Here is a 15,820-nt window from a genome sequence, read left to right on the forward strand (position 1 = left end):
AACTGCCTTTTAACAGGCAGAAACCTAGGACAGACCCTTCGGCTCTAGGTGGGTGGTCGTCTGCCTCGACCAGTTGGGGTGAGAGAGAGAGAGAGAGAGAGAGAGTATGAGTGAAGTCACAAAGACATATTCTGATCTGATGTGTCTTTTCTTGATTGTTTTGTTTGTTTTAAATGAGATACTTGTATGAACCCCATGTACTTATATGCAATAAATCAGGAAAACACAAATGTTACTTTCCAGCACTGTACTCACTCATATTACATGATCTTTGTGTTAACCTTATATTGCAAATAGGTAGAAATGCGAAATAAATACACACATGACCCATAAGAAATCATTTACTTAGATATTTTTCATAAATACTTCTTACATGACTCAACTGTTTGGATATTTGTTCTTCGTGGTATAAAAATAAAGTGTGCAAATGTCCAGAAAGATGTGTTAGTAAGTCACATGAATGTACACACAAACAGAGTGTGATATGCACATGCAGGTTTTAAGTTCCAACACTACTGTTTTTATATTCTAATTCTCATACATCATATTGTATTTATTTTAAAATCTAAAATCTGGTTAAGTAATAGTATTATAAAATGTGGGAGAAGGAGAGTGGAATGAGTTGTTTTTTTTTCTTGTGGTTTTTGAAGTTTCACTTTCCAGTCACAGAAATTTCCCTTGATCACAGGAAGGATGAGGTATGTGTCTATGAGTATTTAAGACGACCCTCAGCCTCTAACCATCACAGTTCATCTGTCTGCAGACTTTGCTTTATACCTAGTCTCTTTAGCTGCACTTATTACAGCTCCTTTTTACCATCTTCACACCAGTGTCATCTTGACCAAAGAGGAAACCAACAATGTCTGGCATCATGAAAGTGTTTCTGCTCCTGGCTGTCATGGTCTGCATCTCTAAAGCCCAGCGTAAGTTTTTATATTTTTCCTGATTTAAAACTTTAAAACATGTAATGTGAGGTTTGTTTGTTGAAAATCTGTTTTTTTTTTATACATTTGATATGTAATGGTGGAAAACCTTTGAATGACATTAAATTATTTTTTCTCTGTCTTTCTCTCTAGTCCGTGAAACAGGACAGCAGTGTCTGTGTCAGCGTGTCAGAGGACCTGTTGGCTTGAAGTCTGAAATTAAGGACCTCCAGGTCTACCAAGCAACCATCTTCTGTCAAAAAGTGGAGATTGTGTAAGAGAAACTAAAATATTTTATTAAGATTGCAGTAGTGTGGGATGTTACTATATTAATGTGTCATAATTACAAAATGACCTCACTCATTACCTCTACTGTCAATTTCAACAGTGTCACCTTGAAAAGCGGCTTTCGCTATTGCCTGAACCCCAAGTTGAATGCAGTGAAAAAAGTCCTGGCTAACATCATGTGAGTATATTTACAGACGTATTTGTTAGAGATAGAAGACAGTAACAAACAGTGACATAATGTCTTTATCACGCTGGTTTAATGTATCTAATGTGTGTCCTTCTTGTATTATTGTCATTTCTAGAGCCAAACAGAAAACTACTACAACCAGACCCACTGAGTTTACTTCCACTTCAACCTCCCCTGGCAGCACCAACACAGCTCGCAACTGACTCTCTTTAACTCCTTAGATCAATAAGAAGCTTAGATGAACCTATGACCCCCAACAAAAGCACCTCCGATATGTATATGTGAAATGAGTGAAACTTTTTGTCTATTTATCTTCTATTTATACTGATCTGCACGTACAGTATCTCCGTTCTATTTCCTATTTGTTTTTGTAAATAGATGACTGTGTGTGTTTTTTTTCAATTTTAGTCATTTCTGTGTTTTTAATAATAAAAAAAGAAAACAAATCAATGGAGCATTGAGTAATTGTTTTCTGTTTCATGTCCACTTTAATTGTGTCCTATATCAACAGTGCTATCTTGTGGTTCAGGGCTGCCAATGCAGCAAATACATTTTGTCTGTGGCTCCAAAACATCAGGTGTTAAAGGAGATTGTGTTATTTCTGCCATTTAACAGAGGGAATAACAGCTACACATCAACATATAGACACAAAAGTTGGACAGTTGTATCATCTGTTGGTTTATTAATTTCACTGTGCACTCTCTATCTTGATTCTGTTTTCAGTTTAATATTCAGATTTGTAGTTTTATAAGGTTAACAATGCAATTATATTTCAGAATTTAATTAAAGAAAAAAGAGACACAACTGAGAATAAAATGAATATGTCTCTCTTTCTGTATCTTGCTTACTCACATGCACGTGCACTAGTAAGTAATGATGATGACCTGTTGCAAACCAAAACTGTGGAAGGCTAACAGTCTTGAAGAATTTAAGCACTGGAAAGAATCTACTTGAAAAATCATTTTGTTGAAAAGAAAACTATTGGATCAATTGATTATTGTGGAAAACCGAAAATGGATTGAATATGTCCCTCTGCAGGCCACACACCAATCAATGAGGAACATCAGTTGGAGAGAGTCACTAATGAGTTGGACAATAACCATAAAGGGAAAACAACTTTTTATGATTTTATTTATGATTCATTGATTCATTCCCTTAAAATCATTACAATTTATTGTGAGTGCTTCCATACTTTTGGGGAATTTAGCTTGTTGTGTTAAAACTCTACACGCAAGCCAAAGAAAACACAACATCTCTCTTTTGTCAAAATTAAACTCTGCACACTAAAGTACTTTATACAAAACACAGCTGTCTTTAGTATTTTGTCTACCTTTATATCACTTTCTTATCACTTTGTGAACACACTCAAATAGAATTCAGTTTCTCTTTTGCCAATGCAGGTTTTTACAAGAACAAAAAACACAAAGGAAAGTAGAATTACAGTACAACAATCAATATAATATGTTACTGTAAACTCATGGAAAATAATTACAGTAAAAATTACAGTGCAATGGTTAAAGAAATAGTATCATAAGAGATCGGGTGGTTGGTTGGTTAGTAGAGAAGAGTACTGATAAAGAGTCCCTTTTTGGTTATAGTTGTAACATGTTTTGGTTCAGCATCTGTGACTCACTTAATCTTTTAAATCTTTATACAAAGTAATCACATTTGTTTACTACCAGTTCAGACCTCTGCAAGAGTTTAACAGACCTCGTGAGTTGGTTTCAAATACACGGTGTTCCTTTGGTACGACCTACCCACATGCTGGGTATGTTGTAAGGATTAGACAAAAGAAGAGAAGAGGCCACACTAAGTGAGATGTTTCAAAAATAGGTTTTTGAAATAAAAAAAAGCAATCCAGGAAAATGTCTCTGTCTTTGTGGTGTGTGTGTGTGAGAGAGACCAGTAGTCCTTGTAGGGACCAAAACCCTGTCCTAATGAGACAAAAGTCATTTCTGATGTCCTGGTTGCAAAAAACTTGTGTGTGTTTGTGCATGTCTATAAGTCTACTAAAACAAACTTCCTTAACAGTATGTATGCTTAATAAACACTTTTCTATTTACACAGTTTACTTGTGTAAAGAACTTGTAGGTCTAGTAAAACAAATTCAATCACTGTGTTTCTTCCAAGGTTAACACATTAAAAGATACAGTTCAAGCAACTAAGTAGAGTAAACAGTGGTTAAGTATCCATTAACGCAGCATAGAATTACCCTTATTCTAATATTTGATAACAGTATTAAAGGGCCTCTTGTGTGTTGGTTGCTTAGTAATACGTGTAGTACAGTTGTAGTTAGGATATGGATAAGCATTTTTTACTTGAATTGTTGCTTATTTAATCCCAAATATTTAATGTTATGAGATTGATATTTATTATCTTGATATTTCACATTTGAAATCAGGTTTTCGGGTGCTTTAAGTTGTTTCCTCTCAGTTGGTCTAAACAACAAAACTACTACAACCAGACCCATTGAGTTTACTTCCACTTCAACCTCCCTTGGCAGCACCAACACAGCTTGCAACTGACTCTCTTTAACTCCTTGGATCAATAAGAAGCTTAGATGAACCTATGACCCCCAACAAAAGCACCTCCGATATGTATATGTGAAATGAATTAAACTTTTTGTCTATTTATCTTCTATTTATACTGATCTGCACGTACAGTATATCTCCGTTCTATTTCCTATTTGTTTTTGTAAATAGATGATTGTGTGTGTTTTTTCTCCATTTTAGTCATTTCTGTGTTTTTAATAATAAAAAAAAGAAAACAAATCAATGGAGCATTTAATGTTATGAGATTGATATTTATTATCGTGATATTTCACATTTGAAATCAGGTTTTCGGGTGCTTTAAGTTGTTTCCTCTCAGTTGGTGTAAACTACATCATTGAAAGATAAAAGCAAGTACTGCAGGTCAAGAAGCACAAATCGACAATAATATGAAAAAATCTTATATAGAAAATAAAAGACAACCTGTACAATATGACTATATATTGTTGGCTATGACTATTTCAAATGGAAGCTGTAATGTTTCATATTATTACAAATTATTTGAACCAGTCCCAAAACGGCCTATAGCCTGTGGTGGACTCTGGTGCTCTTAGAAGTGCTGGAAAAGTGCCCTGTACAGTGGTCCAGTATCCAAGGTGGAGGTCAATACTTTCTGCATACTGGTGCCCCACTGCATGTAGTAGGTGCCCTTTTGTATTTCCTCCCCACCCCTGCCCCTCAGACAGCCTGAGTCTGCCACTGTTGCCAAGCATTAAATATCAGAGGGAGTCACACTCTAAGGTGTCTTACGTTCACTGTTAATGGGTCTTACAAGTCCTTACATGTATCAGTTACCAGAGGACAGGAGACTCTGGGATTACAGGGTCAGTAACCAACCATGTGTTCCCACTCAACTCTGACAGGGGCGGCTCAGATCAGTTGAGTCTCATAGGCTAATCCTCTACACCCATCACACACCCATCTCACACACACACACTCTGGCATTCGTTCCCTGCGATTTACCCCAAACCTAACCTGTGGCTACATTTTTTTGTTTTCCTTATGGGGACAAGCTTTTTGACCCCAAATGGGAATTGAGTGAACAGATTTCTGTCCCCACAAAGTGGCCAATACAAACACACACACATTCACGCACACACACACACACACACACTTTGGGAGTTAAATATGCTTCATACATTAAAGATTCATTAGGAGTTCTTGCTGCGATTGAAATTCCTCCCCAAAATGTTACAGGAGCCTATTGCCTGACCCTCTCCGTTTTGAAATATGACATTTAAATGGTGTTTTCCCTCACACTTGTTGGCATTGTTGCACATAAAAACTCTTAACACTTAACATGCATATTGCACCATACTTCTCCCCAAACATGCCGCGTGGCTTTAAGTTTCAGATGATCACTTCCGCCGGCTGTGTAACCGGCGAGGTGCGTTCACTGAGGACGTCTCTCAGCGTTTTGTTTACCCTTTGCATGTCCAAAAGTCATGGATGAACCAACCGATGAACAAACACACGGTCGGCTATCTGTTCGTTCAGTCTGTCAAAGCGGTGCGACTGCGACAAAGAAATCACTGCAGCTGTGGAATAATCTCAACGGGAGAGAAGAGGAAATATTGACAGGTTGAGGTAAGTACACTGTAGCATTCATGACAAGCTATTCTCCTTCATGTAAACGCCGCAAATGACTGGACAATATAAAGAAACTAACAAGCTATAATGGAATTTAATACATGTTGAGATTATGGAGCACAATTAGTGGTTTAATTCTCGATAGTGTATTTAGTATTTAAGGGAGTGGCCTCCCTTAAAGTAGCCTAAATGTTATTAAAAATAATAGTTCAAATAATCGCAGACGATATTCCCACACCCGCCTATGGCGTGACTTCGGTTCCCTTTCTTTCTTTTTTTTTTGCAAGTCACTGTATTTGGCTCCCCACCGCGCTGACGTGAACAACAGCAGACATGAGACAGTTGTCTTTAAAGTCTTCCCACCTAAATCTGCAAAATGTAAGAATTCTGACAGAATTTAGTTTTCAGTTTTGCAGATGGCGGACGGTCCTGACATCATTCATTTAAGTGGAGGTGGGGGGGTTGCAGGTGGAGTCCAATGGAAAGTGAGGCCAGACAGACTGATAAAGCACACTGATAAAAGACATAAGGTTGGTCATAATACAAGAGGACTAGTGAGAGTGTAATGTAAGAAGGAACTGGCTCTGCAGATTCTGTTCTATCAAACAGACAGTGTTTCCTTAATTCAAGTTTCATTTCCTTGTGAAAAGGAGCCTGCTTTTTCTTCACAATCTGGCTGTTTATCTCTGCCACGGGAAGAAGAGGGGCTGGTATATGAGGGTGACTGTGACATAAACTGATATTAATGACAGTGCTGTAACTAGACTCTGGTTCTATTTGGAGCAGGTCAGAAACGGGACACTATGCGCTGTGCACAGTAAATACAGCTCTCTGATGTGTTATTCTCTGACTTAACCTGGGTTAGGTTAATGCATGAATTTATTTATTAGCCTCACTTCTTCATCAACGTGTTGTTGCGTGCACTGCACACTATTACTGCCGGAGGAGCAGGCCTTTCTATCTGCCTAATGATGATGTAACACTGTGTGTGATGTCATGAAGTGTTCAGATTTGGAGTTCAAAGAAGAGCAGAGTGGACCTCCAGTCAACCTCCAGAGTCTCCTGTGGTCGGGCCCACTGATCTACTGTCAAAATGGCATCAAGACGGGGAGACATTCCAGGTAATTTTAGATTTAGATACTGTGTGCCGCCATGTGTGAGTGTATCCAAAAATATCCTTATGCAAAACAAAATACAGTTCTAACATTTCCCTTGCTCTCCCATCCTTCAGCACTTGAGTCTGGCACGTCATCCGGTCTCTTCGGTGCCTTTTCGTCTCCGATTGGAATGACTCGGCACAATATCATCTATGACGAGCATATGGATTCCCCTATGCATTCACCACCTCCAGACTTGGCTGTCAATATGTTGTGGAAAGACCCCATCATCCCACAGCACAAGTTCAGGAACATTGCAGAGGTGCTTTCCTGTTTGTTGTTATGGTCTGATCTGTTTGTACTAGCTTGTGTGAAACTTCTTCCTGATGGTTAGGTGCATGCCTGGACCCATTCGCCTATTTGTTATGTAATTCCTTTGTAGGATAATCCTAACAGTGTAAACTTGTGTGACTAGGAAAGCGAGAGTGGTGGGAAGTTGCTGACTTTTGAGGCAGCAGCACCAGCCAAGTCCCCAGTGCCTGTTGTGAAAGCCAAAGCCACCTCTTTAATGAGCTCACTTATGATCAGTAAGTCAACAATCCTGTTTGTGTGAGTAATTTCATTTAAGAACATTTATTTTCATTTTATATTAAACATTTAGACATACAAGTCACATAGACACAGATATGTTTTTTTACAACACGTCACAGCATTATGTAAGCTTTATCAATGATTGTCAAAATGGCTGCTGCCTTGTCTTCCAAATATGGATAAACAGTCTTCAGAGTATCAGCGGGCTATAATGAAGTGCAGCATATTAAAACACTGACTAATTTTGTCTCCCCTGTTATTGTATGCCCATCTTAACTTAGAGCATACCCAGGAGAACCTACAGAGGTTTGAGCACCAGGCAGGGCTGACAGATGCCGGGTATTCTCCCCACAAGGGGCTCTCTGCCGAGGAGACGCGCTTTCACCGACTTGGTGACAGCACACTGCCAGTGAGTATGAACAAATGTGAGGTAGACGCCTTGACGTGCCAAGGAGCAGTTTCTCTCTGCGCTCAAATAATAATAAATAACTGAACAAATATCTGTGTGACAGGCGGGTTAGAGAGCAGCGCAAGTGGAATAAAAGGGAAAGAAACACCTACACACTTGCTTACTGCTGGTTTATTACAAAGTGTAGACCCCAATAAATGGTCTGACCTTCATCAGATGATAAATGCAATCAGGTATATTATAATATTATCATCAAAATATAGAAAACAAACCCAGATGGCAAGTTTATTCCTAATAAGAAGATTATTTATTGTTGTTAAATCCTGGAGAGCTAATTTAATGAAAAAGGGATTCTCTTGGACCATTCATTTTACCACCGCTTACTATCTTGCCATAACATTTTAGCTCATAACTAATCATGTATGTATCTCTAGCAGGCCGATATTGAAACATATTTTACAGGAAATGCAGAATTTAAATTACATTTAAGCAATCTCATTGTATTTGCATTTTGAATGTTATAGTATTTTGACAGTATTACATTTATTTAAATGCATTTGTTTTCAAAAGTATTTTAGAGATTCCTCTGCCTACCACTAGAGGTAGCTCGCGTACCACCAGTGGTACATGTACCTCGTATGAGAATTAGTGATTCAGCACACAGTACCTGTGACTGTGTGGATGCACAAAGGTTGTGTTTTCTTTTCTGTCTAGATTTGTCCAGTTTCGCTGCCCACTATAGCCCACCCCCACATGCTCACGTTTCAAATGCTATCAACTGGTCTGTCACATGTACTGTTATTGTAGCATTTGAACACAGTGTTGTGATGTTGAACACACAGGATCACAAGGTGTCAAGGTTCACTTATTTGTTATTTTACAGCACCGGGTTACACAATGAAATCTAATTTATAGCCCCTTCGTGCTATACACATATGTAAATATTTAAATTAGAATAGAATAGAATAGAATAAAACAATTTGTACAGTTATATAGGCTACATATACATATTGTGAAGACTATATTCCTAATGCAACAATTAGGTGTCTGTGTTATTACTTAAAACAAACAATAATAATGGTGGGAATGTATGATAATAATACCATATTGCTGTAGCCTGTTGAGTGATAAACATGGGACATCTCGGTAAACAGATTACGTAATAACCAGCTCGGCACTGGTTCCATAGACTGGCGCTTGTATCTGTGATGTTGCCAGGCAACGCCCTTAAATGAACCGAGCCCCCTTATTTTCTCAAACGGACCAATCACAGAGCTCCTTACAAAGAGACATTTTGAAGGCCCACTGCTGTGTGCACAGACGGTAGAGTCTGTGTTTTCGAGAAATTATAGCCCCTTAAACTTGTTAAAACAGCAAATTATGGACAAAATGAAGGAATCCATCGGACTGGAACGCCAAAGAAATCTTATCATAAAAAGGTATGTCGAGAAATGGTTGTGTTTAGTTGTTGGCTGTTTGTTCACTGCGGCCGGGAAAGAAGGCCGTTAGCATTTGAGCTAACCCGAGTAAACAAACTATATCTAGCGCTTAATATTACTGTAACGTAAACTGTCAACTGTAGTCATAACACCGTGTAACCCATAACTGAGTCAGAGGTGACCTGGGTTGAAATAAGTGTGCTAAGTAACGTTAGCTTAGTGTGTAGTTTAAAGGTTGTTCACAGTAAGTTGGTGAGCTGTGGCAGTGACTCTTAGCCTCCTGCTAACCTTAGCGGTACACCGACCAGTAATATTGTTTAATTAATAATAATAATGATAGCTAGAGCGAAGGAAATGTACGCTATGTCCTCATCTAACCTCAGCCTAACCTTAGTTTGTGGCCCTCGGGTATAATCATGTAATGTATCTTAATGATAATAAATAAAGTGGAACAGACTGGCGGTAGTTTCACTTTTGCTACGTTTATTTATATGATACACTAATCCTAGTTTCGCCTGCCATGTGCTATCATTACTTATTTCTAATAAAAAAATATATACCTAACTTCCTAATGCACCTAATACCTTATAGTTACCTTATAGTTACCTTATATTAGAGCCACTGGGTCTAGCGTGTAACATGTTTGGCTTTCTTCTGTCTCCACTGCTGCAGCACTTTATAAATCATACAGAAATACGGTGCCAACATCTTGTTGAATCCCAATTTGCAATACTGTCTGAGGTTCAGTAGAGGTGGGGCAGTGATGAACTCTCAACAGGATGCCAGAAAATACACAGGGGATTTAAAGCCACCCTGTTATTCATTTGCACATTGGCAACTGCGCTGAGCAGAATGCAGGACTACATATACGAGAGTGTGGAAGGACGCTCAACATGTAGAAGGGAATATCTCCGCGTTGACTGGAGACTGAACAGTGAAAATATACTTCCAGATATCATTACTGAAATAAACCTAAATATCAAGGCGAGTATGGTTGAACATGAATTTGTTAAAAAGTATCAGGATCTAAAAGTAGCTTTGAATAGAAGAGTAAAGCTGCAGATTATATTCACTTGGACTGGTGCTTTTGCAGGTGTTGCAGAGAGAACGCTTTTTTGATTTTCTGCGGTAATGTCCTTTTAAATAAAACTTGGCTCAGTGCTTATGTTATTAAAGCTCATTTGTATGTGTAATAATAATGTGGGACATCATGAATCACAATCATTTTATCTTGAATTACATTTGTCTCCCCCCTCTGTCTCTTTTCCTCCCACGCCACCTGATCACAGGTGATAGTCTCTGAAGATCTTTGACACACTTAATTAGTTTTAAACTGCAGGTCCACAAAAACACTACTGACCTCTTGCATTGTGTGTTCAGGGAGTGTTTGCTTTCTAAATAAGATCAATTCTGTGACTCTGACACATGAGTCACAAACATGTGCTGTGTCAGGTCTGCTGCTTGTACAGAGTGCGTAAGTCAAATATTAACAACCAGACAGCTGTTGTTTTTTTTTAGATCCCTTTCTGATGTACAGGCTGATCGTGTATGTTTGTTTTTCTTGTCTGTGCAGAAGTTGAGAATGCCAAGCGGGGACTTCAAGGAGGACAGGCTTACAACATCAGCACAATCCACCCCAAGTGGCACCCCTTCTGTCACCCCCTCCGTCACCCCCAGTGTCACCCCCTGTGTTAGTCCCCACACATCACCGGCTATTAGTCGCAGGTATGGATCATCATCTTTAGCTCAAATTTAAAATGTAACATGCTGCAATCCTAACATGCTTCATTTCCCACCATGGTCATATTGGGTGCCATATGGCATATCCTGTTTGCTTGTATGTTCATGTTTTGCTCTTGCTTGGTGGGAATACAGGACCTGGTTCCAGCTGAGTCCTGCGCCTTTTCTTGCCATCCCAGAGCCCAACAGTCTTAGCCCCAGCACAGACATGGGAGGAAATGAGGGAGGAGGAGGAGGAGAGAGGTGGAACTTCTTTGGAACTCGATCTGTGGTACAGAAGTCCCCCACTGACCCAGGCTCTGAAACCAGCACAGGTTAGAGATTTATACCCATGACTGTATTGCTGTATTGCTGTGTTGCAGTATTTTTATGTTGTAGTGATGCACAGTAGATTGTATAGTTTCCTGTAGCAGTAGGTTGAACTCTGTGCCACAATAACTGTGGCGAGGCCCTGGCGTTTACTCTTTGTCTCTGAATACAATAGTGCTGGTTCCACTGCCACAGATGCAACTGAATGGCTCTTGAAATCAGAGGGGAACTGCCAGTGACATGGTGGGGCTATTGAAGCCACAGTATGTGCTCCTAATGTGAACAAAAGGGATGCCCCACCACCCAAAAATTAAGATGCACAATTGTATTGATTGTATTATTAGACTGTTATATTGTTTTAGCACAAAAACTCAAGTTATACAAGTAAAAAAAATAAATAAGCATCATTAATGTGGTTTAGAAGTTTGCTTTTTTTTGCACCTGAAACCACACCCAATAGTGATGTCACATGGTCCTGGTTCCTATTTATTATCATTGTGCATCACTGCAGCAAGGTGAAAAGTGAAACCACTGGAGATCAGGTGGTGTTAAAACTTACTCATGACACACAAGCTGATTTAATTAATGACAATCTACCACTTCCCCCTCTCTGCTGCAGGCTTCTCACTTCAGTCCTACTTCGGCATGCAGAAGTCCTCTACTATGGATGGCACCAACACGCAGGTCAACTTCAAGGTGGACGACCCTGCCAACTTCATGCCCCCCAAGATTGAGATCTCGGGCATTGAGGGCAAGCGGGCGCCCCCTCGGCCACACAAACTTAAACCTCGGGACATGAATGTTTTAACACCTTCAGGTTTCTGAAGACAGACAAGCTGTGTAGTTACATCTCTGTCTAACCTCTGCTCATTTGTTTCCCCGTCTTTCTCTCTCTCCTCCGCCTCCCTTCAAATCCACTAAGGTTGAGAGGAATCAGGACTACCTTTAGGAATAGCTCACTAGCCTCTGTGACTTCACCGCACTGTTACTCCTCCCAGTGGACCTACATAGATGGATAATCTTCTATTAGTCCACACCCTCCTCCGCCTATCTCTCCCAACTCATTGGTCCAAATAAAACACCATATGAAGTAACTTAATTTGTCATACCTAAAGATGGCACAGCTTTGTATTATTATTGTTGTTTTGTCATGTAATGGGTGCACTGGCATGCCTTGCCTTGCTGTCCTCGTTCCATTGTCAGTGCTGGCACGAGAGTGAAGTTATTGAAATATCTTGTCAGCCCTTTGCTCGAGTTAATCACTTTAGCATCGCCAATCATACTGACCAGCTATTTCAATTCATAATGCTCAGTTGCCTAATTTTTTTTTTTTTTTTAATAAAAATAGGCTCACTGATTTGTTGTTGTGTAGTGCTTTTCTCTGTGAGCATGCAGAGTATAGTGTGGTATGACTGATATTGTGCCTAAACTTGCAGCGTGTTTGCTTTCTTGCCATCTAAGCTCAGCTTTTTTTTCCTTTTTCTTTTAATAATGTGCAAGAGCATCTTATTTTACTTTGTGAGAGTATGACTGCTGACCTGAAGTGATTTATTTTTTATTATTGTTATTTACAACTTAAGTATTTTCAGATTGTTCTGCTTTAAATCCACATTGTTCATACTAAATAGTAGTGGCTTTATTACATTTTTACATTTCATCTCAATATAGTTTCAACATGCTATAAAAATACAAAGCATTGAAGTGGTAATTTTTAATTTATAATTTTTTGTGTCACAACACAAGAATCCCTGCTGTTTTATTTGAAAAAAGTTGATGAATTCCAGTAAGTAAATGCACAAGGAGATTGTCTCCCACTTACGTCTGTAAATAAATCTGATACTAACAAGCAAAAATGGTTCTCTGGTTCCTTTTTACATGCAAACATGGAAATATAAGTGCATGGTAAAATCAGCCTACTCTCTTATACTGTGCGCATTAATAAATTGATTCCATATATATTCTCACTGTTAGGGAAACATTGTTTTGTGATTAGCATATGCAGTATTGTAGCAGTTACGTCTCAGAAGAAAAGTGTTGTTGACGGAGTTTTCAGTGTCACACAGGACATTTCCTTATGTATTTATGGTTGCCTAATAAATCAAACACTAGCAGAAAAATGAACTGCTGAGAAAGTACAGCATAATCATCGGACTGAACTGCTATTTAGGGCACATGGGCAGTGATTCAGACACCTGAAACATAAAACAGGCACAATATATATTTCTATATATATATTTCTACATTTTTCTTGACATGGAAATTGGCACCAACCTTAATCTTTCAGCACATGAAGGTGAAATATGACCCCTCTTATGTGTTTTTACGCCAACCATGAGTTACAGTATTTGGCCAGAAGGTGGTGCAATCAGCCCAACATGGTAATCACAGGGTTTTATATTCATTAGTTTGACTTTTATATTCCATGTGTTATATTACCCTGACTCTGATTAGAATCGAGAACATTAATTAATATGCTCAAATCAAATTAAATAGCAATGATAGCCATAGTAGCCATAATGAAAAGTGTGATAGATAATCAGGAAATTCATTTTCCCCCACAGACATTAAGGGCAAAAGTATCTTTCTGTTGACTAGTCCACCAGATCATCTGCTGTGTACACACTGATTTAATCAGTCTGTGAGACTGATGTTATTGTAGCAGCAATTATATTGTCAGCAATACTGCACAATAGCTGAATATTATTAACTACCCAACCAAAGCAAACATCCAGGCCACCAGAAAAAGAGCCGGTAGGTGGAAACAGTAGAGAGCAGAGTCCATATATACCCTGAAAGCTTAGCAATGAACTAGATGAGTTTACAGCCTTGTTAAAGGTCTTAGCAGTTATTGTCTGGTGCTCTGTTTAATGTGAGTGAGAGAGACAGCAGGAGTGTGTCTTTGTGTGTGCATGTGGCACATTTATTACAGGGTGTGCCTGTTGCTCTTGTTTTGTTATTTTCAGAATCATACCAGGGTGCAGATACAGAACATATTATATGTTGAGTATAAGTCAATAATGAATCTTCCTTTAGATTTAGTGCTGTAGTTGTAACAAAAGCAAGACCCTGACTTGAGGCTAAACATCCTTTCTCATCAACTTTAAACTTTGACTTTCTTTTATCTAGAAATTAGCTGGCGCTCATAAAAGGGACGCTCCCTTGCATAATTACAGGCTGCTCAATGTCCACTTCTGGTTTTCAGGTGGTGCTACAGGACAGAAGGTTGACATCAGATGAAACAGGCAAGTGCAGACTTACCTGTTTCAGACTGTCTGCAGGCAGACTGTCTGCAGAACTGTCAGTCAAAAGCTGGAGGTCGACAGACATTAGTGGCAAAGAAAGAGATAGATAGCCATAGAGAAAGAAATTTGGTTTAAAGTTTTGGTAAAAGTGCAAACACAGAGATATTCTGTCTTGGTTCACATTTCTGGAGGCATGCAACATGGCACCTAAACAACTGGGCTGCGATGAGTGTGTCACTAACACTAAACCAAAAACACACACAGCAGTAACGCAAAGGCAAGAGAAACAGTGGGTGGGGGAGTCTGGGAAATGGGGAAATAGAGAGCAAAGGGTGGAGTGCTATGACATAATACAGATGGCTCTCTCTTTGGGTCCGACATGACGTGGTTGCGTAGCCCCCTCTTTCTCGGGTCCCTGCCCCCACCGTTGCTCTGATCCCACACAAATCATTTAGCTCACTCACAGATGTGTGATGGTAAGCGCCGCCCTGCCAGAGTGATCATGCACCAAACAGAAACACCTCAGCCTCATCTGCAATCTGATACGACACACTCATCTATAGTCCATTTTGAAAAAAACAGTCTAGCCAAATTCCTTCCTTAACAACCCTCAAAACAGTGACTTTTCAGCCCACTAACTATAATTTAATTCCTCACACCCCTATGACACAATGATGTGGGCACAGAAATAGGAAACAATTCCAGTGCCAGTTTACAAGAAACAACAACATTTTTTTAAGATCAGCTTGCTCCAGTGATCCAGGTTTATGTGTATCTGTTAAAGTCTAAATATGCACTGTAGAGAGTCCAGCTTTGAGGAACACTGTGTGAACTTTCATCTGATACAGGTAGGAGTTGTGGATCCACTTTATGTCAATGTGACTCCAAGAACATGCCAGGAAATCCTCTCACCACCTCTTGAGTGCATAAATTCAAGCAGGAGATGACACAGGTGATACCTCACCAACACAGTAATTATCCTCAAGTGGTGGTCAACTCTTCTCAAGGCTCCTGTGACATTACATATGTGTTACCTTTGAGTTTTCTTTATCAGAAGTTACTTATTAATCTATAATGAATATCAAGATGAAACAAAAGAAAGCTACTGTGATTAGACAATAATATCTACAAACTGTCACTGGAATTACACTTCATTTACAGTTTCATATACAGTATTACTTATTATTAGAGCTCCCAACTTGTTTGTGTAACCAGCAACAACAAATGTCACCAACCACAGTGATGACTAATGTGGTGTAATTTAGTTATTCACATGATGACACAAACAGCTGGTGATATAACTTGACAAGGGATTTGAAGGGGCTCCTTTTTGTGATGTTTGCTGCTGGGTGGGACTCCATGTGTCGTATTCTACACCATCTAACTCCCAGAACCACATCTGGGGCTGATTCACAGTGAGCTGGCCCGGAGGTGAACCCAACAAGCTGAGAGGGAC

General features: G+C 39.2%; 2 protein-coding genes across 2 annotated transcripts; both read left to right on the top strand.

The window, feature by feature from the left end:
- Positions 1–758: 758 nt before the first annotated feature.
- Positions 759–1,838, top strand: LOC118333740 (C-X-C motif chemokine 6-like). The gene is made up of 4 exons (XM_035669520.1): positions 759–923; positions 1,077–1,197; positions 1,312–1,389; positions 1,514–1,838. The coding sequence occupies exons 1-4, from the start codon at positions 860–862 to the stop codon at positions 1,599–1,601; spliced, it is 351 nt and encodes a 116-aa protein (XP_035525413.1). The 5' UTR covers positions 759–859; the 3' UTR covers positions 1,602–1,838.
- Positions 1,839–5,304: 3,466 nt separating this feature from the next.
- On the top strand, positions 5,305–12,975 carry kiaa1191 (KIAA1191 ortholog). Its single transcript, XM_035669188.1, has 8 exons — positions 5,305–5,534; positions 6,540–6,658; positions 6,769–6,956; positions 7,110–7,221; positions 7,507–7,634; positions 10,647–10,798; positions 10,949–11,127; positions 11,742–12,975. Exons 2-8 carry the CDS (start codon positions 6,631–6,633, stop codon positions 11,945–11,947), a joined length of 993 nt encoding a protein of 330 aa, XP_035525081.1. The 5' UTR covers positions 5,305–5,534; positions 6,540–6,630; the 3' UTR covers positions 11,948–12,975.
- Positions 12,976–15,820: the final 2,845 nt, after the last annotated feature.

Source organism: Morone saxatilis, unplaced genomic scaffold (genome assembly GCF_004916995.1).
Source record: "Morone saxatilis isolate NCDOM2014 unplaced genomic scaffold, NCSU_SB_2.0 Contig22, whole genome shotgun sequence".
Lineage (NCBI taxonomy): Eukaryota > Metazoa > Chordata > Actinopteri > Moronidae > Morone > Morone saxatilis.

Coding starts and splice junctions, on each gene's coding strand:
- LOC118333740 (XM_035669520.1), top strand. CDS start 860: ATGTCTGGCATCATGAAAGTGTTTCTGCTCCTGGCTGTCATGGTCTGC. Junction 924..1,076: donor CTGCATCTCTAAAGCCCAGC/GTAAGTTTTTAT, acceptor CTTTCTCTCTAG/TCCGTGAAACAGGACAGCAG. Junction 1,390..1,513: donor AAAGTCCTGGCTAACATCAT/GTGAGTATATTT, acceptor TGTCATTTCTAG/AGCCAAACAGAAAACTACTA.
- kiaa1191 (XM_035669188.1), top strand. CDS start 6,631: ATGGCATCAAGACGGGGAGACATTCCAG. Junction 6,659..6,768: donor AAGACGGGGAGACATTCCAG/GTAATTTTAGAT, acceptor CCCATCCTTCAG/CACTTGAGTCTGGCACGTCA. Junction 6,957..7,109: donor AGTTCAGGAACATTGCAGAG/GTGCTTTCCTGT, acceptor TTGTGTGACTAG/GAAAGCGAGAGTGGTGGGAA.